At 44.1% G+C, this 22471-nt stretch overlaps 1 protein-coding gene and 1 non-coding gene across 2 annotated transcripts in view; one reads left to right on the top strand and one right to left on the bottom strand.

Annotated features, from left to right (window-relative positions):
• The first annotated feature begins 935 nt into the window (after positions 1–935).
• Positions 936–22471, top strand: part of MYO1H (myosin IH) — a 45039-nt gene continuing 23503 nt past the window's right edge. Inside the window, exons 1-14 of the mRNA XM_045887474.2 lie at positions 936–1082; positions 3429–3544; positions 4695–4893; positions 5768–5848; positions 8563–8742; positions 11437–11535; positions 12305–12418; positions 12759–12830; positions 13493–13612; positions 14534–14601; positions 15743–15848; positions 16141–16221; positions 17890–17981; positions 20275–20369. Of these exons, the coding sequence (XP_045743430.2) occupies positions 957–1082; positions 3429–3544; positions 4695–4893; positions 5768–5848; positions 8563–8742; positions 11437–11535; positions 12305–12418; positions 12759–12830; positions 13493–13612; positions 14534–14601; positions 15743–15848; positions 16141–16221; positions 17890–17981; positions 20275–20369 (1549 nt within the window). The 5' untranslated portion in view covers positions 936–956. The remainder of the gene's footprint in view (positions 1083–3428; positions 3545–4694; positions 4894–5767; positions 5849–8562; positions 8743–11436; positions 11536–12304; positions 12419–12758; positions 12831–13492; positions 13613–14533; positions 14602–15742; positions 15849–16140; positions 16222–17889; positions 17982–20274; positions 20370–22471) is intronic.
• On the bottom strand, positions 21312–21384 carry TRNAG-CCC (transfer RNA glycine (anticodon CCC)). The gene has a single exon. It is a non-coding gene; the product is annotated as a tRNA-Gly (tRNA).

The raw sequence follows: 22471 nt of genomic DNA, 5'->3' as shown, positions 1-22471 counted from the left end.
CCCTTGCAGCTTGGGTCAGGTGACCGCCTTGCGCAATCCTCCCAACACATACCTCTCACCCCCACCCCCCAGGCCACCACCTATAGCCATGACCCCCACTCTTTCTGTACACCCTCCAGTCTCCAGCCTCAGCTTGCCCAAGACCTGGGAGCTGTTTCCCACGGCCGTCCTGACTCAAGCACCACTGGTGCTGATCTGATTCCCTTTGCTCACCTGTGCCCGGTGGGGGGGGGGGGGGGGGTTCCGCTGCCTCCTGACAATGTACCAGCTCTGCCCCCTAGTGACACAGTGAGATTCTGCACTGTCCAGTGGGCGAGCAAACCGCTCCTTTTCCAGGGAGGTCTGAAGCCCAGCCTTGGGGAGACGACCCTCCAGGTTTGTCCTTCCTTGAGTACTCACTCCCCTGAAACAAGAAATTCCCGTTCCAACCAAACTCCTCATCACTCATGTCAGAATTACACAGCAAATTTGGGCAACTAACATCCAGTTGAGTAAGGGATGGTCGGAAAAGAGGGCTCTGGGGCCAGACTGTCTGGGTTCGTATCCTGGCTCTGCCCTTTTGGCAGGACATATGCATGTTTTGTAATGTCTCTCCTCAGTTTCCACATCTGTTAAATGGGCACGGTAATAGCCCTTACTTCATAGGGTCAGAATGAGGGTTAAGGGAGATAATACAGGTCAAGTATTTAGCGTAGTACCTAACAGGGTACCTGCTCAGCTCTGGTCAGCTGCCGCTGTTACTGTTAATGCTTTTATTACCATCCCCTTGTACCCCTAACCAGATGGTAGACTCTTAACTGAGAGCAAATCTCATCTCAGTGCTCTACCGTCCCCAGGGTTGAGTATCTTGTTATGTCCGTATTACATGAGCAACAGGAACTCCAGAATAAGTGAGCTGCTGAGGAATGTTCTGTTTGCTGCAGAAAGAAGTGAGGAGGAAGCACATTCGTTTGCACATGGAAGGCGCGCTGACGGCCAGGGACAAGGTTGGAGTGCAGGATTTTGTGCTGTTGGACGCCTACACCAGCGAATCTGCTTTTCTGGACAATCTTCGCAAGCGTTTCAGCGAGAACCTCATCTATGTAACGTAACCCTTTTCTCAGCTGTTTTCCTAGACTGGTGGTTCCCCACCCCCACCCCCACCCCACCCCACCCCTGCCTGTCTTCACAGCCTTGATGATAGTGAACAAAATCCCTCTGTTAGGTTAGTCCTTAAGGGGACGAGTGAAGGGACCACTGCCAGATGCACCCCGATCCTTTGTATTCGGCCTTTAGGGCTGCCAGTGACAGAGACCCAGTTTAAACAGGCCTAACCCCCAAGACGGAATCTATCAACCTATGTCACTTTAGGGACCAGAAATAGATCTAGGGTCTAGGGTGATGAGTCTCGAAGAGCCTTGAGGGCTCTTTCTCCATCTGGAGGACTGTTTCCCACCTCTCTGCTCGCTTTTGCAATGGTCTCTTTCTGGGGCCAACTGCAAGGTGACAAGGTGGTCAGCAGGACCAGGCTGATGTTGGTTCAGAGACTATAGCAAGTCTTCCCGGAGACATAGACATTGGTTGCCTCTGATTGGCCCACGTGGGGTCATGTCTCTACCTCTGAACCAATCCCCGTAGCTAGGATGAGGATTATTCTGATTGGCCAGGCTATTTACCCAGGCCCAGTCCTGGAAGTGAGGGGCGAGGCCAGTGTGCACCTGACAGTAGGATATGGCCTGGAGAAGGTTCCTCAAAGGAATCTGCTGCAAGAAGGGGGTCTAGATACCAGACAGGCAAGCATAAGAGATGTCCACCGCCTCCCATGAATCTTCAAGGCTGCAACATTTTACCAGAACTGTTCTTAGCTTGGTCTGGTTGCTTCTAGTGGTAGTCAGTTTTTAACTTCTCTATTTATCACCCCACCTTGATTTGACTGATCAGTTTTCAGGTAAATTCCTTTAGGGTAAACTCCACAGTGTCTCTATGTGTGTGGTGGGGTGTTAGTAAATGTAATTAACTTTATTGAGATCTTACTAGCTTTTGCTCAGGGTAAATTAGACAAAAACAATGTAAAAATATTTGTCTCGCAGCTATTTTGTTCTTAATGGTGACTGTGACTTAGTTTGCATGTTGGAACCAAGATTACTAGGAGAAATAAGCAAAGGGCTTCTCACAGTATATATTTTTAATTGTGGAAATAGATTTTATGCATGAGCAAAGGAGAAAGAGCGTGGTGTGGAGAAGTATACATGGGATGATAGGATCATCATGAATAAATTGTTTCCAGTTTGAACAGATAGACTTCAGAAACTATATTCTACCCTGGAAGATTTCTACTGATGGAAGCAATGCAGATTTTTAGTCAAAATACGGTATTCTTATCTGTTCTAGTTCTCTGTGTGACTTGGTCCTAGAGATTAGAAATGTTCATGAGCATGATTTCAGGTGTAATTTAGCATAACCTTGGGAACCTCCAAAATGGAGACTCTGGAATGAAAACCCGTAACAAACTCAGAATTGGAAAACTCCGGATGCATTTTCAAAGGAGCCCAAATGTTTTCTTTCTTTCTTTTTTTTTTTTCTTCTTTTCTCTTTCAGAGGTTAGAGCTTTGTTTATTCCTAACTGTATGCCAAGAAGCTTTTCCATTAGTAGTTTTATTACAAATGGAAGCACTTGAAAAACTTGACTCGTAACAGAATCCCGCATTGAAATCCAGGGAAATAGCAGCGGGAGTGTGTTACCCAACTGGGGACGGCTGGGATGCATACCCACCCTGCTTTCACCCAGTGGCCAGAGAGACCTCTACGACACATAAACAAATCAGATCGAGGTGCTCCCTTCTTAAAGCTATCCATCTGACATAACAGCTTACGGCAGCCATTTCATACAGTAGGGAGAGTGGTGTCTCCACCATGCACTGCAGTTGGAATAAACCCCCAATTCTTCATGCCCTGTGATCTGAACTTGCTCCCTCTCGGACATCAGGTCTTACCATTTCCGTTCTCCCCTCCCCCACTGGGCTCCAGGACAGTCAGCCTGCCACATGTGTCCCCTCAGCCCGACTTGCCCTTTCCTGCTTCCTTTTTTCCTGACTGGCTCCTCATCCTTTCAAGTCTCAGCTCAGAGTAACCCCCTTAAAGAAGACTTCCCTAAGCCCAACAGCTAAGGTGGCCTTCCTGAGTCATACACGTTCTCATTACCCTATGTACACCTTTCTTGCCATTCTAACTGAAGCAGTATTGATCCCTTGGTTGGTTGTCTGGCCCCGCTCCCCCGCCCCATGCACACACATGGAAGCTTCATGACAGCAGAGACACCACCTGTCTTATTTATTGTTTTATATCCCCAGCGTGGAATGAATGCATGGGGATCATAGCATGTGATGGTCTTTGGCTATAGCCATTTGCACCCCAGAATTCCTCACTTGTGCTTTGGTCTGTTCCTCTAGACCTATATTGGGACCCTCCTTGTGTCTGTGAATCCATACCAGGAGCTTGGAATCTACACTGTGAGCCAGATGGAACTTTATCAAGGGGTCAATTTCTTTGAACTGCCACCGCATGTGTAAGTAGCACGTACGAGGGTCATCGATAGTATTTTTCTCTTTCTTTCATCTCTCCCTCCTTACTACTCATCCACCCATCCACCCACCCATCAGTCCAAATCCTCGATGAATGCTCATTAGGTTCTGTACCTCACTTAAACTGCTGCCTTCTTGTGAAATGTCTTTCAGTGCAGCAGAAAACATCAGATCATGGTTGAGTCTCAGCTTAAAAATCACGAGAGGTGGAATCTTTTGTAACTACCGAGAGATCCGAGAGCGTGGCTAGAGAGGGGTCTGTCTTTTCCGCAGAGGTTTGCTATAGTCCCATCTACTGGTGTCTGGGTATCATGGCGGCTAAGGAGCATCCCCGTTGGTAGCAGGACTTCAGATCCATAGGACAAGCAATTTCCTGTCTGATCTATATGTGACTCAGGCTTTGCTGAATTTCTCAGTTCTCCCTGGTTGACTTCTGGACTAGTATTTAGGCTCTCCCTCCATTTTTCTTGGTGATTCCTCTATTCGCCTCCTAAGGCATTTATAAACCTTTCTGCATCACTACCACCAACAGTTTCCCAAATAGCCAGCTTTCAAACTCCGCCACGTGGGAAGATGAGTGTCTTGGGAGATTTTCATGCTTTGGTTTCTGATCTTGAAGATAAAGCCCTTATAATAGCTTTATGTCTTGTCCTTTAGATATCACAGAGCTTTTAAGATATTTTCAGTTTCCTGTCTCTGTACTCTTAATACAGTAGGTTTTGAGGGAAAGAGGAAACATGAGATCTTAGTATATCCACTGAGCGTTTAAAATATTCAGACAAGATGTTATTTCCACCTACAGTTAATAGAGCACCTCCTGGGGATATAATTTAATATCTGGCTTATTCTTGTAAGAAATGTTGGATTTTTCCAAATTCTTTCCATTAGGAAATGTCCATTATTGCTCACATTCTCCATTTTAACTCAACTGTTTTGAGTATTGATTTCTAGAACACTTTATGCGTGATCAGTCAGTGGGGTCGTGGTCGAGTCTGATATCTGAGCTCAGTGTCTTGTACCGCTTGTCTGGATGTGGTTTCCTGGAGGCAGGGAGCTCTGATGACGTCACCACTGAGTAAGCAGCATCCCGGCCACTTTGCACTCCTTCCATTTCTGCCCCTACTCCTTCTCCAGCTACGCCATAGCCAACAACGCGTACCGCATGATGTGCTCTGAGCTAAATAACCACTTCATCCTCATTTCTGGAGAGAGTGGGGCAGGGAAAACAGAGGCCTCCAAGAAGATTCTGCAGTATTTTGCTGTGACCTGCCCAATGACCGAGGCGCTACAAATAGCCCGTGACAGATTGCTGCTCTCCAATCCAGTTTTGGAGGTAAGTGATCTTTGGGGACCTGTGGAAGGGGCAGTTCTAGGGAGGCTACTCAGCAAGAAGAATCCTCTGCCTGGGCAGGTCAGTCAAAATGGGCAGGTCACCATCCGGGAGTTAAGCAGAGGGGTCTCAAGGGCAGGATCGTGGTTAAGGGTGTAACTTTGATGTCCAGCAGGCATGGCTGCCAATCCCAGGGCAGCCATGTGCCAGCAAGTTTCAGCAAATCACTCCACATCCTAGATCCTGTTTGCCTTTCTGTGGAATGGGTCTATTCAAAGTTTCTACCTCTTAGGGAGCTTTTGAGGCTAAAACAAGATGGATGCATAAAAAGCACCTGGCAGAATTAGTAGGCACTAAAGTCATTAATATTTTTCTTATTTAATTGGAATCATCTTGATTATTCTGCCATTGCAATTCACTCACTTGCTGGATGATTTTGAACAAGGTGTTTTATTCTGGGTTTTTGTTGCCCTTCATGTTAAAGATGTTTGTGGTTGAAGGAACTTTCCCAATGGACCTATGGCCTGAACAATTTACCTCTTTGATATAAAAAGGGGTCTGGTACTGTATGTTCTAGAAGAGCAAGGACGTGGGCTCCTCTATAGCTGTCCATAGTCATTCCTAGATTGGATGCCACAGAGAAGATATTTTTCCCTCCACTCTAGCTCCATCCCAGTATTTGGCATCAAATCCTCTATACTTAGTGGTTCCTTCTTAGAAGATAAAGTATGGTTTTCATCCCTGGCTCCCCTTCTCTCCTCCATTTTCATAATCATGGCATTTGGGGTTAGGAAGTTGACGAGCACAGTGAGCTTAAATGACCATTCATCACAGTTTGGTTCAGTCTGTCCCTGTCTCCTTCACTTTGTATTCCAAGGCTTTTGGAAATGCCAGAACACTCCGGAACGACAACTCCAGCAGATTTGGAAAATACATGGACATACAGTTTGACTATAAGGTACACTGAAGTTCCTATTACTGCTTCATGGGGACCCCATAACTGACCAGTGACAGAAACCTGACCCAAGGTACCTTAAGCGAGGAAGGGCTTTATTGGCTCAAATAATCGAAAAATCCAGGGTTAGGGCTATTTGGGGAAATGCAAATAAAGACCACGATGAGATACCATTTCATACTTTCTAGGGGGGCAAAACTTAAGAAGTCTGGTGATACCAGCTATTGGTGAAAATGTGGATAATTAGGAACTCTAACACATTGCCAGTGGGGTGTACATTGGTGCAACCCATTTGGAAAACAGTATATTATCTCGTGGAAGTTGAAATCCACATAATCTAAGGTGGAGCCATTCCACCGCTAGAGATACTCCTATAGATTTGCAAGCATGCCCACAAGAGCCCTGCTCATCATGGTAAAAGGACTGGAAATGGCAACACATTTGGAGGACTGAGTGTCCATTGACACAATGGCTAAATGGTGGGATGTCCACCCAGTGAAGCGTCACATAGCGAGAGCAAATGCATGGCATCTAGCTACACATAACACGGTCAAGTCTTAGGAATGTCCTGTGTGTCGGGGTGATGCCATTTCATACAAAGCCTGAGAACAATCCCATGTAAACAATGTATTGTTTAGGCATGCATAATTATACAGCATAGGTCGGCAAACGTTTTCGGCTAGGGCCAGGTGGTCAATTTTTAGACTTTGCGGACCATATCGTTTCGGTCACAACTACTCGGCTCTGCAGTTGTGGGATGGAAGCAACCAGAGACCATCCCTAATGAAAGAGTATGGTTGTTGCACAGAATTTAAACGGGGCTAATGCAAGTCGGGGAAGGTCGACAGAGTTCTCAAGGACCTAGAATTGCATGTGACAAAGCACGTCACTTGGACTAGAGAACAGTCGTTGGCTGAGCATTGAGTGTAGTGATGACAGACTGGCTGAGGCTTTTCCGGAGCCTGGTATGTGGACTTCTGGCGAAGTGTGCCTAGACTTTGGAAAAAATTGAATAGTTACATCTGTCTTAAAACTTCTTATTAAAATTCAACACACATACTAAAAAGGACTCAAGTCGTAAGTACAGCTTGGTGAGTTTTACGTGTGTGTATCTGCCTGTGATAACCGACACTCGGATCAAGATAGAAGAAGTTCTAAGGATGCCTGGGTGGCTCAGCTGGTTAAGTCTCTGTCTTCAGCTCAGGTCATGATCCTGGGGTCCTGGGATCAAGTCCCATATCAGGCTCCTTGCTCAGCGGGGAGCCTGCTTCTCCCTCTCCCTCTGCTCCCCCTGCTCGTGTGTTCTCTCTCTCTCTCTCTGACAAATAGATAAATAAAATCTTTTAAAAAGAGTGTATGAAAGAAGATATAAAAATTCCTAGTACCTAGAAGAATCTCCTACCCTTCTCTGAAAATACCTGCCTTCCCAAAGGTTACCAACTGTTCTGACCTCTATAATCAGATTAATTTTGCTGGTTCTTGAGCCTCATGTAAATAGAATTATACAGTATGTTCTATTTTGTGTCTGGCTCCTTTCAATCAACATTCTGTCAGATTCATTCATGTCACTTCATTTAGTGGTTGGGCATTTTTGGCTTATGTGACCTCTTCACTATTTATCTGTTCTGTTGATGGACATTTGGCTTTTCCGATTTGGGGCTATTGCAAATAGTGCTCTGAACTTCCTTGCCCGTGTCTTTGAGTAGATATTAGTGCTCACTTACGTTGGGCACATGCTCAGAAGTGGCGTTGCTGAGTTCTCACCAGCAATATTATGACAATAACAGTTCCCGTTGCGAGCAGGGTTCTCTACACCCTTGTCAACATTTGGTGTTGCCAGTCCTCTTGGTCTGAGACATTCTGGTGGAGTAGAGTGGTTTCCAGCTGTGATTAACTTTTGTGTTTTCCTGATTATAAATGAAGTCCTGATAACTGGCCAATTAAAAATTTTGTGTTAGAGCCTTTTGCCCCACTTTTAATTAGGTTGTTTTTCTCCTATTGATTTGCAGGAGTTCTATATATGTTCTGGAATACAAATCCTCTACTGGAATATTCTTAAAAATAGTGTGGGGGCACCTGGGTGACTCAGTTGGTTAAGTGTCTGCCTTCGGCTCAGGTCATGATCTCCAGGTCCTGGGATTGAGTCCCATGTCGGGCTCCCTAATCAGCAGGGAGCCTGCTTCTCCCTCACCCTCTGCCACTCCCCCTGCTTGTGCTCTCTCTCTCTCTCTCAAATAAATAAATAAAATCTTTAAAAGAAAACTAGAACCGTGTGCTGCTGGCACAAGGATGTATAAACCGGCCAGTGGACCAGAATGGAGTCTACAAAGACTTCCCCGTATGATATGGTCACTTGGCTTATGACAAAGACACCACTGTAATTGAATAGGGATAGGATTGCCTTTCCAATAAATGGTGCTATCAATTGGAAATCCATGTGAATAAGACGACCTTTGACGCTCTACCTCACTCCATACACACAATTTCAATCCCAGTCCCAAACATGAATGGTAAAATAATCACACTTCTAGACAGAAGTATAGAAAATATCACTCATGACCTCAGGGTAGGCAAAAATATTTTTTAAATGAGCCCAGAAAACACTAGGCTTAGAAGAATCATTGTTTGAATTCAGAATTTCTGTTCCTCAGAAGACACCAGCAAGAGAATGGCTTAGTTATTGTTGTCATTGTGCATTTTTTTGTTGTGTTCTCAAGGGCATTCCTGTTGGTGGGCATATCATCAGCTACCTGATAGAAAAGTCTCGAGTCGTCTATCAAAACCAGGGCGAGAGGAACTTCCACATTTTCTACCAGCTGCTGGAGGGTGGTGAAGAGGAGCTCCTTGCTTACTTGGGACTTGAGCGGGACCCCCAGCTGTATAAATACCTCTCACAGGTTGGAAAGACCAGCACCTGGCTTGGGTGGCCCTTTGGAGGCAGGGATCAAGGGTGTTAGTGAGGGTTTCTAGGGGATGGTCAAGAACTTTCTCATTACCATTCTGGAGGAATCCTACGGACTGGTTTGTTGACACTTAGCATAACCCCTCTGTTTATACTTGGCAGGTAGACGGTAGATCATCTTGGTAAAGCAACCAATCTTTAGGTGAGTGGTTCTCAGCACTGGCTGATATTAGAATCACCTGAGGAGGTTTTTTCCCAACACACACCCACCCACCCACCCCTGGGCCCTACCCTCCAGAGATTCAGATCTAATTGGTCTAGGGTGGGACGTGGACATCGGGGTTGTGTTAAACACTCCCCTGTGATTCAGTGTAATTAAAGGAATCCCTGGTGATTCTAATGCACAGCGGAAGTGAGAACTGCTGGTCTGGGTGTGAGAGTAACTTGCTGTCCGTCCGTGTCCCCAGCCTGTGCTGCGTCCTTCTGCTTTCAAAACTAGTTAGGAAAAGACTCTCTGCCTCCTTGCCTCCTGTTCTGAGACTTGTTGGCAGCAAAATGAACATACTTCCTTACAGAAGGAGTTCAGGCGATTCCCATAAGCAGTCCTGGGGTCCAGTGCTGTGAAATGGAATTTCAGAATGTAACCTCCTCCCCTACCATTGCTCTTTCTGCAGCCAACACAGAGGCTCTAGAAGGTCTAGATTGTATAGCACCTACCAATCTTTGATGTTCCTAGCACCTTCCTGCCCCAAGATTTTTGGGTTTTTCTCTTCTTTACTGGGCCTGGCTTCGAATGGAGGTCACTTGGCAGAGTGCGAGTGGGGACATCATTTGAGAAAGAGAACAAGGTCTTATGAAGTGGATCTTGTAAAAGGAGGACCAACATTTCATAGTGAGTCATGGAGGAAGAGTAGACATGACTGAAATTGATCTTGAAAAATGAAGCTATATAATGAAGATAAAAGAATCCCATAATCTCCTTTTTACAGACTTTGTACTAATTGTTAGAATGAAGAGTAATTCAGGGCGCCTGGGTGGCTCAGTCGTTAAGCGCCTGCCTTCGGCTCAGGTCATGATCCCAGGGTCCTGGGATCGAGCCCCACATCGGGCTCCCTGCTCGGCGGGAGGCCTGCTTCTCCCTCTCCCGCTCCCCCTGCTTGTGTTCCTGCTCTCGCTGTCTCTCTCTCTGTCAAATAAATAAAATCTTAAAAAAAAAAAAGAATGAAGAGTAATTCAAATTTGATTTTTTTTCTTTAAAGGACCTAATTTTTCTAACAAAGCTGTATGGTAGCATCACATTTGACTTTTTTTTTTTTTTTTAAAGATTTTATTTATTTATTTGACAGAGAGAGAGACAGCGAGAGCAGGAACACAAGCAGGGGGAGCGGGAGAGGGAGAAGCAGGCCTCCCGCCGAGCAGGGAGCCCGATGTGGGGCTCGATCCCAGGACCCTGGGATCATGACCTGAGCCGAAGGCAGGCGCTTAACGACTGAGCCACCCAGGCGCCCCACATTTGACTTTTTATAACATGATCAGAGAGGGTCAATTTATAAAAAGTATTTGTGGGCTTCATTCTTTTTCCCAAGGGCTTCTTCCAACCCTTTGATATTCAAATCATTCCCTTTTGGAATGTATCTCGTCTTTATCCTTGCAGATTTTTTTCTAGTCTGTTTAATTTGGACAGATCCTCATGCCACAGTGGCTTTGGGAATAGTTCAAGCAATTCGCCAGTATTATTTTGTTCAGTTTTGTGTTCTACCGTAACTTTGACAAACTTTGTGGCTTTATTTGGCAGTATATCCACACTGCTTCTAAACCTCTAGGTGTCCTCCAAGGACTGACCTAAGCTGGCCCCACCCTTAGGGGTGGGAGCACATCTGCTGGTTGAATGGGAAGGGATATTTGGGAGGATGCAGATTTAACAGCGGCCAGTTCACTGGTGAATATTTTCATGCTATGGCACCTCTGGTTTCCCCATGCAAAATCTTTGAAGATGATAAATCTTCAGATGCCCAGGAATCCAGGAAACACCTTGTACTACAAAAGCAAAACAATAAAAAACCCACAAAACCCTCATCTAGAACATCTTCCCTTTAAATTGTGACATTTGGTGGTGTGTGTCTTACCTAAAAGACAACTTCTAAGGTAGTGGGAAGTCTCATCACTTCTCTGCTGGTGATCAGTATCCATATAACCCGCCTTTCTCTAAATGCCAAACTTTTATTTTCTTGAGTGAGGGTCTCCTTTTACCTAGTCCTGCACTGCAGTTTCTGCTGGAGGTTGTAAGTGCATCAAGATGCTTTCTGAATTTCAGTGCTGTCCTCTCCCTGCTTATTTTAGCAGATGTTTCTTGAGTCAAACATCTTCAATTTATTTGGCAAATAGGACAAGAAAAACTATTTTAAAAAATGCATTCAAAGAGATATACTAATGTGTACATTTGAAATGTGTACCTTTGAAAGTTTTCCCTGGAGAGAGATAAAATTCTAAATAAATTTGAAAAAAGCAGCAGTTAGCAAATCATCCTTCCCTAGACGATTAGTTGAACCTACCTTTTTACAATCCAGAACATTATAGAACCAGCTCTTGCGTGCTGGTAGAGAAAACCATTTCAATTCAAGACTAGCTGTGGGCATGCCTCACTGCCCTTATAAAAATGACATTAGGCAACCCAATTCTGTGTCAACAGGGTCATTGTGCCAAAGAGTCGTCTATCAACGACAAGAACAACTGGAAAACTGTTTCCAGTGCCTTTTCTGTCATCGATTTTACTGAAGATGACCTCGAGGTATGAGCCCCAAGGGCGGAACTGCTGGTCAGTCGGGTGTGGGATTGACAAAATAATCCTGGTATCTTGGTGGCCACCTAGTAGGGTTGCCAGATTCAGCCAATAAAAACACAGCACACCTAGCTACATTTTAATGGTCACCATTATTTGTGGTTACCATTGGGGACCAAAATTAGTCATTGCTTATCTGAAATTCAAATGTTAACTGTGCGTTCTGCATTTCATCTGGCAGACAAAAGATTTCCCAGTGCTGTATGCAAGGAGGAGGTCATGTTTCGTCCTTCTCTCAAATTCAATCTCAAATATTTAGATGTTCTAGAACTGCAGGATTATCATTTATTTACACTTCTATTTTTGAACAAAGTGGAGCAAATTGTGGCTTTATAAACATTGTGTTTTTATACCCCCTTTTTTTTTTGATGGTTAAAACTATTCTTTCAAGAGCCGGAATTTAAAATATTATATATATATATATACATTATATATATATATGTATATATATATATGTGTATATATATATACATATATATATAATCTGTATATATCTGGGATCATGGCATTTGCATATAAAATGGTTTATTGGTGGGGAGGGGTGGGGAAGATATAAAAATAGAAGTGTCCTGTGTCAGAGATTGGGGGGAGGCATCCTCCCCACCCTGTGCTGAGGCTCTTTATCCCTCTTCCCTTGACACCTGTCCTGTGATGACATTCATCAGTTAGGTGGCTGCCCTTCTCTCCCTGTTCTCCTCGCCCTTTCCCACGTTCCTAGAATCTCTTCGGGATTATCGCCAGCGTCCTGCACCTGGGGAACATTGGTTTTGAAGAGAACCACCAAGGCTCTGCCACCATACCAGACACCCATGAGATCAAATGGATCGCCAAGGTGATGTTGCACTTTTGAAGAGCACAGGAAAGGCCCGGCCCTTTTTGGAGGTGGAAGGGCAGGAGAGGGGAGCTCGAGGCAGCTGGATGCCCAGGTCCCAAGTGGCTAACAACGGGTCCATCCGGCTGATACTGCCTAGGAGAATTAAAGAGCGTGGGGACAGGTGAGGGAGTGGGCAAAAGCCAGCTTGTCAAAAGATCGAATGTGATCTGTTTTGCATTTAAGCAAGATTATCAGTCAGGGCATATAATCGTGGGTCTGGAAATTGCACCAGTTCTTTGTAAATTGGCAAAAAATCCAATCCAGTCACTGAATGGCATTTTGGTTTCCATTTTGACAGCTCTTGGGGGTGCACCCGTCCATCCTTCTGGAAGCTCTCACTCACAGAAAGATTGAAGCCAAAACTGAGGAGGTAAAAATGGCTCTAGGTGGAAATGCACCTGCCTTTCCTGCTACAGCTGCTGCCTGCCTCATAGAAGAGCAGGATGGTGGTCCTGGAGGAGGCCAGACCCCAGCCTTCCAGCTCCTGCAGGGGTCTCCTGCCTCAGCCTCCCCATCCCCAACAATTACACTAAACTCTCCATTCCTCCCTTTCACCATGTCTTTCCTCCATGAGGTCTTTGCACATCCTGTTCCCTCTGTTTGAACACAGTTCCCTGTGCTTCTCTAATTAATACCTTCTCATCCTTCAGTTCCTGGGGTCATGTCCTCAAAGAGCCTTCCTGATCATCCCACCCCTATCCTAAAGCACCATAGGTATCTCCTCACATTGCTCTGAGCTCGCAGCATGACTGTGTGTGAATCGTGAATGTCCCATCCCCAAACTGTGGGCCCACAGATGCTAGAACTATTTGTCTCGGTCACGGCTGTATCTCAGCAGCTCCATGCCTGGCACATAGTAGGCTCTCAAGAAATAGCTCCTGCCTGGATGCTTGCAGGTGGGGTTGGTGTCTTGCCCCCAGCACATATCCTTCACTGACCGTCATTAAAGGCTAATTTGAAAACTCAGGAGGGGGTGGGCTTTTTTTTTTTTTTTTTTAACCACTATAGTGATGCACTTGTTGTTGTTCTCAGGTAATATGCCCATTGACACTAGAACTCTCTGTCTACGCTAGAGATGCAATGGCCAAGGCCGTTTACGGACGAACATTTACATGGCTGGTCAACAAAATCAATTCCTCCTTAGTGAACAAGGTTCGTCCACATATTTTTGGTTGACTCACTCTCAGTAACGTGGTAATGTTTTATAACTGACAGCATCACTCTAAAGAATTTGTAAGCATTAGCCGTTGGCTCCTGATGGGCAGGGTTGGTGTCCTTCAGCGTCTACATTTCCAGCACACAGTAGGCTCACAAAAATGCCCGCTAAATGATTGTGCCTCAAAGTGTGGGATGCACAGTATTTGCAGTATGCCAGATGGCTTTTGTTGTACACAGAAATTTTTTACTTTAACAGTAGTATGTTTTAACATGTATAAGAAAAAAATATGAGTCCTTCAAATTTACCCTAAGTGGAATTATTTAAGTCATAAGGGGGGAGTTTATTCAAAGCTAGAAATTAAGGAAAGGGTGCTGGGGCACAGAGTACATTATTGTAAAACTCAAGGAGGTCGTATGTAAAGGACAGATTTGGAAGGCTCAGGATACCATACAGGATGTTAAATTGTGGCCCTTTCAGAAAAAATAGTCCTAATCTCTTTAAATATCCATCCTGTCTGACAGCACTTAGTCCTCTGTTTAAAATGATATTCAAACCACCTGTCCTGTCTCCTGGGTAAACCTCTCCTTTGCTGCTGTTTGTGGAGGTCTCGCTCTTTCTTTGGGATTGATGTGGCCTCGGGAGACCGAGAAGAAGCAAGGGAATGAGTCAGGAGAGGAAGGTCTCACTTCTCGGGTGGGTAGACACGGAGCCTGCAGGGGGATGCTGAGAGGCTTCAAGCCAGAGGAGTGCACTGGGAAAGTCATTTCCATCCTACGATTCCTCTGTGAACCAATGTTGGAAGGAGAGAAGGTGGGAGCTGTATAAGCAAGTCCCAGCCTTGGAGGCAGCTACTGGGTCTTAAGAGTCATTAAGTAAATGACCTAACAACAAGCAATGTGTGCTACCTTGACTAGGATTTCACCAAGAAAACTGTGATCGGATTGCTGGATATCTATGGGTTTGAGGTCTTGGACAAGAATGGGTGAGTTTGTCATTACTTACTGGTCCTCTGTTCTTCTTTAAGGTCTGAGTCTGGTTTAAGGCATCTCTAGTGTTACTGGAATTGGTTTTCCCATCCTCAGAAATTCTCTGGGTTTCTATAGCCACTAATTCATAGACTGTTCCAGAATTGGAATAACCATAAAAAATGAAAATGTTGGGCGCCTGGGTGGCTCAGTTGGTTAAGCGACTGCCTTTGGCTCAGGTCATGATCCCAGGGTCCTGGGATCGAGTCCTGCATCGGGCTCCCGGCTCAGCGGGGAGCCTGCTTCTCCCTCTGACCCTCTCCTCTCTTATGCTGTTTCTCTCTCGCTCGCTCTCTAATAAATAAATAAATAAATAAAATCTTAAAAAAAAAAAATGAAAATGTTGGGATGCCTGGTTAAGCGTCTGCCTTTGGCTCAGGTCATGATCCCAGGGTCCTGGGACCGAGTCCCATATCGGGCTCCTTGCTCAATGGGGAGCCTCCTTCTCACTCTGTCTGCCGCTTCCCCTGCTTGTGCTCTCTCTCTCTTCCTGACAAATAAATAAATAAAATCTTAAAAAAAAATGCAAACATCTTTTAGCTTGACTCTTCGGATCTATTTAGTAAATGATGTGATTAATAAGGACTTTGCTTTCTCTGTTAAAAAGCATCTTTAGGGCGCCTGGGTGGCTCAGTTGGTTGAGCGACTGCCTTCGGCTCAGGTCATGATCCTGGGGTCCCGGGATCGAGTCCCGCATCAGGCTCCCTGCTCGGCAGGGAGTCTGCTTCTCCCTCTGACCCTCCTCCCTCTCATGCTCTCTGTCTCTCATTCTCTCTCTCTCAAATAAATAAATAAAATCTTAAAAAAAAAAAAAAGCATCTTTAAAAATAAGTAAATACAGTTTTTAATTGGTCTACATGTGTAGCTCTAGTTATTTAAATTTTGCATCTCGAGGCACATGGGTGGCTCAATCGGTTAAGCGTCTGCCTTCAGTTCAGGTCATGATCCCAGGGTCCTGGGATGGAGCCCTGCTTCGGGCTCCCTGCTCGGTGGGGAGCTTGCTTCTCCCTCTCCAGCTCCCCCTGCTTCTGCTTTGTTTCTCCATCTGTCTCTCTGTCAAATAAATAAAATCTTTTAAATAAATTTTTGCATCTCCAGTTTTGAACAGTTCTGCATCAATTACTGCAATGAGAAACTCCAGCAACTGTTAATTGAGAGAACCCTAAAAGCAGAACAGGCAGAATATGAAATGGAAGGTATAGAGGTAAAACATTTTAATATTTTCTCCTCATTTGATTTCCTACTCTAGCAAAAGTGATTCGCTTGAGCAATAATATTTCACTGGAGATTTTATCCTCATTAGTACTGGGAATTATTTTTTACTCTTTCTCTGAGTATTTCCTAGGAAATTACTCTGACATTCAGAAAGTTTTTTTTTTAATGTTGGAGATAAAAATCAGATTTTGGAAAAATAACATTGGAAAATCACTTTAAAAGAGAGATTTTATGTTCATCTAAATCCTCCTTGGAGAATTCTTTCCTCTTTGTCATTTTAGTGGGAGCCAATTCAGTATTTCAACAACAAGATCATCTGTGATTTGGTGGACGAGAGACACAAAGGAATCATTTCCATTCTGGTGAGAAAATTAATGTTGGCTTAGAGTCTTCGTACGGTGTTGCCAACACGCAGAAGAATTTCCCCCCAGGCTTCAAAGGGTTGCTTAGCCTGAGCGGAAAACCAGAAAACATAAAGGAAGGTTTTACAAAGAACGTCCGTTGATCCTGAGCTGAGGCTCCTTGGGATGCACCTGTGACTTTATCTTAAACGGTTGCATCTTCTGAGAACACCCATGGCCACCAATCCACAGTTGTTCCAATTTAGACATCACTGTTTTTAAATCTAAAGGCCGATGAAAAATTATTTCTTTGCCTTTCCATTTGCGATCATCTCCCTTCTAACGAAAATAACAGGTCTCTTTTCTCCTCCTGCCCCCTCCTCCACCTAACTGTTGTGGGAACAAGATTCTAAAGCCCAATAGGGACATTAATGGGTGGTGACTGTAGTTACCAGGGACATGGGCACCACCTGAACTCAGATCCCAGCCCCCCCCCCCATTGCTTACTAGCTATGTAAACTTAGGTGGGTGGTTTAACCTCTCTGAGCTCCAATCTCCTTGTCTTTAAGTGGCTGCAATGATATAGTACTCAGAATTATTTTTCACTCTTTCTCTGAGTATTTCCTGGGAAATACTTAAGAGGAGTTGTAAGGACGAGTTGAGATTGTATATGCACAGGGCTTAGAATTATGCTGCTGTGTGGTAAGCATTCAGACTATTCACTCAACAGATACTCATCAGTGCTTACTTGGTACCATGATTGTACCTTGTGCTTTGGGACGCAGCAGTGGACAAAACAGATCAAAACCACTACACACATGAGGCTTTAAATTCTAGCACAGAGACTGGCAAGAAACAGGTTAATGGGCAAAATTAGTAAGTTGTACAATGAAGGAAAAAACAGACAAGATTAGATGTGGTGGGGAGGACGATTCAATTTTAGGTAAGATGGTCTGGGAAGAGCCGTGTGGACCTCTGGAGAAGCACGTTCCAGGAAGTGCAGACTGACCTCAGCTATTCTGTGTCACTCCATGCTCATACAGATTCCTAGACTAATATTTTTAAATATTTTAGTGATAAATACTTGTTTCTATGTGGTTTTCCATAGATGGAATCAGGAAGCATAGAGATGCTACTTAAAGAGAGTTGCCTCACCAAACTGAACCCTGGTGGGTTTTTTATTTTTTCTTGCTGTTTTAATAAAAACTGCAGGGTTGATTCATTTTTTAAGATGGTCCATTAAATGCTAACAATGTTAAGGACCCGAAATAGGAATTAGACACAGCTGGAGAAATGTGAAAAATTAGACGCAGCTTTCTTGCCATGAAGATTTTGCTCCTAGTAAAAGGGGGTATGTTTTTGGCCAGCAATGACTGGTTAAGAGAAAATGAGGTGGTATGTTTAAGTAAGCTGGTCATGGAGGCTGTGGAATGTCCTTGGGAAGACTCTGGAAATATGGCAGTCCAATGGGTGGGAGAGTTGATTTTTCAAAGAATTTCCCATCCCTCTGAGACGCTAGGCACATGTAACGGATCGCTGCCCTCCCACCCCCAATGTTCACCTGAACTTGTGTTAGATGACAAGATTTTAGTCCAGTACATTCTGCCACAGCTGGTAAGGACATTTAAACTTAGAATTGATGGCTTGTGATGGATGCTATAGATTGAGTCCTCTCCTTTTCTCTGGAAGGATGAAGAATGTATCCGTCCTGGTCCTGCTACAGACTTGAGTTTCCTGGAGAAATTGGAAGAGAAAGTAGGCAAGCATGCACACTTCCAAACGTATGTATCTCACTTGACAAGCTGTTGTATGGGGAAGCTCATCGTATATCCACTTTCTTGGGTATCTGGGCAGTGGACCCCATAGTTATTCTTCATTCACTTCTTCATACATTGAAATGTGATGCACCATAATGATACACCAAGTCATATATATGTATACCTTTTGTTAGTAGAAATCAAATTCAAATGAATTCCAGGTAGAATGTTCTAAGATTTTGTATCTTTCTTTATGATTGTTACATTTTGGATGGGGTCACATGCATCAAATAGTCTTTTTTAATGGTCTTTTTTGAAGTTAGGTTTAAAATATAAAATACATATAGTGATATGTTATATCTGAAGTATACAACCCAATGAATCTTTACATTGTATGTACCTCCCTCATCACCATCACCAGATCAAGATATAGAGCATTTATAACATCCCAGAAAATTGACTAGAAATTTAATTTAGTCTTTGAGACAAGGAAGAGAGAGTTGAATATATCATGCTCAGGAGTCCTAAAGCCCTGGTCTTAGATCCCAGCTCAGCCACTTATAAGACATGTGACTTACTGGGCACCTGGGTGGCTCAGTTGGTTAAGCAACTGCCTTCGGCTCAGGTCATGATCCTGGAGTCCTGGGATCGAGTCCCGCATCGGGCTCCCTGCTCAGCGGGGAGTCTGCTTCTCCCTCTGACCCTCCCCTCTCTCATGCTCTCTCTATCTCATTCTCTCTCTCAAATAAGTAAATAAAATCTTTAAAAAAAAAAAAAAAGACATGTGACTTACTATACCAAGCAGGTAGCTACATAAATTATCTAATACACAAATTATCTAATAAATATCTGCCCGTGGCAAAGACTCAGTAAATGGTAGTGGCTTTATCAGAGCTTTTGTAGAATATTGCAAGGATAAGTAAATGAATCGGAAATGGAAAAACTAATCATGGTATGTTCACAAATGGAATAATAGATAGCCATGAGAATATACAATCTGTAACTACATGCAGTGATGTGGGTAAATCACAGAACATGTAAACGAGAACTCAGACACAAAAGAATATATACTGTACGATTCCATTTCTGTAAAGTATAAAACCAGATAAAAACCAACCTGTTGTGTTAGATGTCAGGTCATAACTGGAAAGGGCTCAAGGTGGTGGTGGGGGTAATTCTCAGGGGGCTGGTAATATTCTGTTTCTTGATCTGGGTGCTGGTTCCATGGATGTGATTATTGTGCCAGAATTCACTGAACTGTATACTTAGGATATCTGCGCTATCAATATATATGCATATACATTTCAAGAAAAGGCTATAAAAAATTAGGAATCACGAAAATCTGAAAAATGACCTTTTGTGACTATTTTAGTCACTCAACATCATAAGAATGTAAGGCAGTAAAATTGTTTCTTAGTTGTCACCTAGAAAAAAAGAGAAGTTATTTCACTGTATAAGAAAGTGTTTCTGGGGCTCACATATGTTTCTTTAATTCCTCAGTTCTTAGAAAAAGGATCTAATTTTTAAGTTTTTATTTCAATTCCAGTTAGTTAACATACAATATAAAATTAGCTTCCGGTGTACAATATAGTGATTCAACATTTCCATACATCACCCCCGGTGCTCATCACCACACGTGCCCTCCTTCGTCCGCATCCCTATTTCCCCCATTCCCCCCATTCCCCCACCCGCCTCCCCCCCGTCACCATCAGTATGTTCTCTGTAGTTAAGAGTCTGTTTCTTGATCTTTCTTTTTTTCCCCTTTGTTCATTTGTTTCTTAAATTCTACATATGAGTGAAATCATATGGTGTCTTTCTCTGACTTCACTTAGCATTATTGTCCCTAGCTCCATCCATGTTGTTGCAAATGGCAAGATTCTATTCTTTTTTATGGCCGAGTAATATTCCATTGTGTATCTATACACCGTATCTTCTTTATCCACGCATCAATCGATGGACACTTGGGCTGCTTCCATAATTTGGCTATTGTAGTTCATGTTGCTTATATAAACATCGGGGTGGGGGGGCATGTATCCTTTTGAATTAGTGTTTTTGTTTTCTTGGGGTAAACACCTAGTGGTGCAATTTGCTGGATCATGAGGTAGTTCTATTTTAACCTTTGGAGGAAACTGCACCAGCTTGCGTTCCCACCACCAGTGCAAGAGCCTTCCCCTTTCTGCACAGAGCGGGATCTAATACTAGAGAGACCTTCGCGTGTTTGTCAAGGCTTCCCTCGCGCTCTTCGCTCCACGTATCCGTGCCTTTTGTTGCGTGACCTTGAACCGTTCCGTTCGTGTCTATTTCTGTCTTGCCACAGCCGGAAGCTGGCGGGGCCCAAGGGCTGGAAGAGGATTGGCTGGATGGAGTTCCAGCTCTCCCACTACGCTGGGGAGGTCACCTACTGCACCCAAGGCGAGTGTCGCAGCCGCGCAGGTGCCCCTGTGTCCACGGAAGACCTGGCTGTCCGTCCATCCCAAATGCTCGCTCGCCCTGCTTGCAGGCATGCCACCTGAAGGGTTTTTTGTTTTTTTTTTTTTTAAGATTTTATTTATTTATTTGAGACAGAGGATGAGAGGAGAGAGCACATGAGAGGGGGGAGGGTCAGAGGGAGAAGCAGACTCCCTGCTGAGCAGGGAGCCCGATGCGGGACTCGATCCCGGGACTCCAGGATCATGACCTGAGCCGAAGGCAGTCGCTCAACCAACTGAGCCACCCAGGCGCCCCGCCACCTGAAGGGTTTTATTCATGACTTACCGTCCAACCACTTCATTTCACCCATTTAGTTACACAACCATCACCACAGTGCATTTTAGAACACTTCACCCCCAAAAAGAAACCCCGCATGCCTTAGCAACAACTCCATTTGCCCCAGCCCCCTCCCCCACAGCCCTAGGTTACCAACTCCGCTGTTTTCTGTCTCTGCAGATTTGCCCCTTCTGAGTATTTCATATAGATGGGGTCTCACAATATGTGGTCTTTTGTGTCTGGCTTCTTTCACTTACCATCGTGTTTTTGAGGTTCTCCCATGTTAATTATTTTTATTGCTAAATCATATTCCATTCTCCAGATAGACCCCATTTTGTTTATCCTTTCATCAGTTGATGGGTGTTTGGGTTTGTTCACACTTTTGAGCTATTAGTAATAAGGCTCCTGTGAACATTTTCTTTCACAGCGTTTAAAACACATTTTCCTTGGTCACTTCTGCTTTAGGTTCTGAATTATTTTCACTTCTTTCTTTTCTTTTTTTTTTACATTTTTTTAAATTTAGTACATCATTGGTTTTGATATGATGTTCAATGATTTGTTGGTTGCATATAACACACGGTGCTTATTTTTTTTTTAAAGTAGGCTCCGTGCCCACCGTGGGGCTTGAACTCATGACCCTGAAATCGGGAGTCACATGCTCTACCGACTGAGCCAGCCAGGCCCCCCTAAATCATTTTCACTTCTAAGTAAGTTTATTTCGCTAAAAATCTTTAAAAATCAATACATTTTTTTCTCTTAAATTCCCAGTGGTATAAAAACAGAAAACATTTAAAAATAGGATGACTCTCTCTGTGGAGATAATCAATCGATTTTTGTTTAAAGAATAATATACATGTAAGGCTGGAAGTTGCTGTCCATACAGAAAAGTACAAAAAGGAAACCAAAAGCCCCTTTTACTCCTAGCTTCTCCCTGAGGTAACCACAAGAACCAACAGTTTCTTGTACTTTTTCAGGAAAATAGAAATCTACATGCGGGGGCGCCTGGGTGGCTCAGTCGTTAAGCGTCTGCCTTCGGCTCAGGTCATGATCCCAGGTCCTGGGATTGTGCCCCGCATCGGGCTCCCTGCTCGGCGGGAAGCCTGCTCCTCCCTCTCCCACTCCCCCTGCCTGTGTTCCCTCTCTCGCTGTGTCTCTCTCTCTCAAATAAATAAAATCTATAAAAAAAAAAAAAAAAGAAATATACATGCGGGTGCACACATACACATCCAAACAGCACACATGTGCACCCAAAACTAACAGAGGTTATTGTTTTGTGTTCTCTATTTTGCATCTTTTCATTTAATGACTATTAGAGATCATTTGGATTCCAGTTAACACTCAGTGAGCACTTACTGGGGGCCAGGCACTGTCCCAGTGCTTGACCTCTGTTGTTCACTTAAAGCTCACAGAACCCTTTTATTATTATTATCATATATTATCCATTCTTCACAGTAGCCTACAGATCCCATCACGTTTCTTTTGAGAGACTACAGGCACTCCCTCTAGGGCTGTGTCCTTTGACCCATTTGATGGACACTGCTTGTTTCCAGCTTTGTCTCTTGTAGACACTGCTGTGTTTGCGTCTTTGCATATTTCACTTGGCTCATCGCAGCATGTTCTATACATAGGCTGAGTTCCCAGAACCAGAAGTGGCGCCTTGCTCATTTAAAGGTGCTATCAGGGGGCGCCTGGGTGGCTCCGTCGGTTAATCGGCTGCCTTCGGCTCTGGTCATGATCCCTGGGTCCTGGGATTGAGCCCTGCATCGGGC

Source organism: Mirounga angustirostris, unplaced genomic scaffold, assembly GCF_029215605.1.
Source record: "Mirounga angustirostris isolate CCGP_5_RB_7025 unplaced genomic scaffold, mMirAng1.0.hap1 SCAF_14, whole genome shotgun sequence".
Taxonomy (NCBI): Eukaryota; Metazoa; Chordata; class Mammalia; order Carnivora; family Phocidae; genus Mirounga; species Mirounga angustirostris.
The sequence above is the reverse complement of the archived record's forward strand: the minus strand, read 5'-3'. Positions and strand labels throughout refer to the sequence as shown.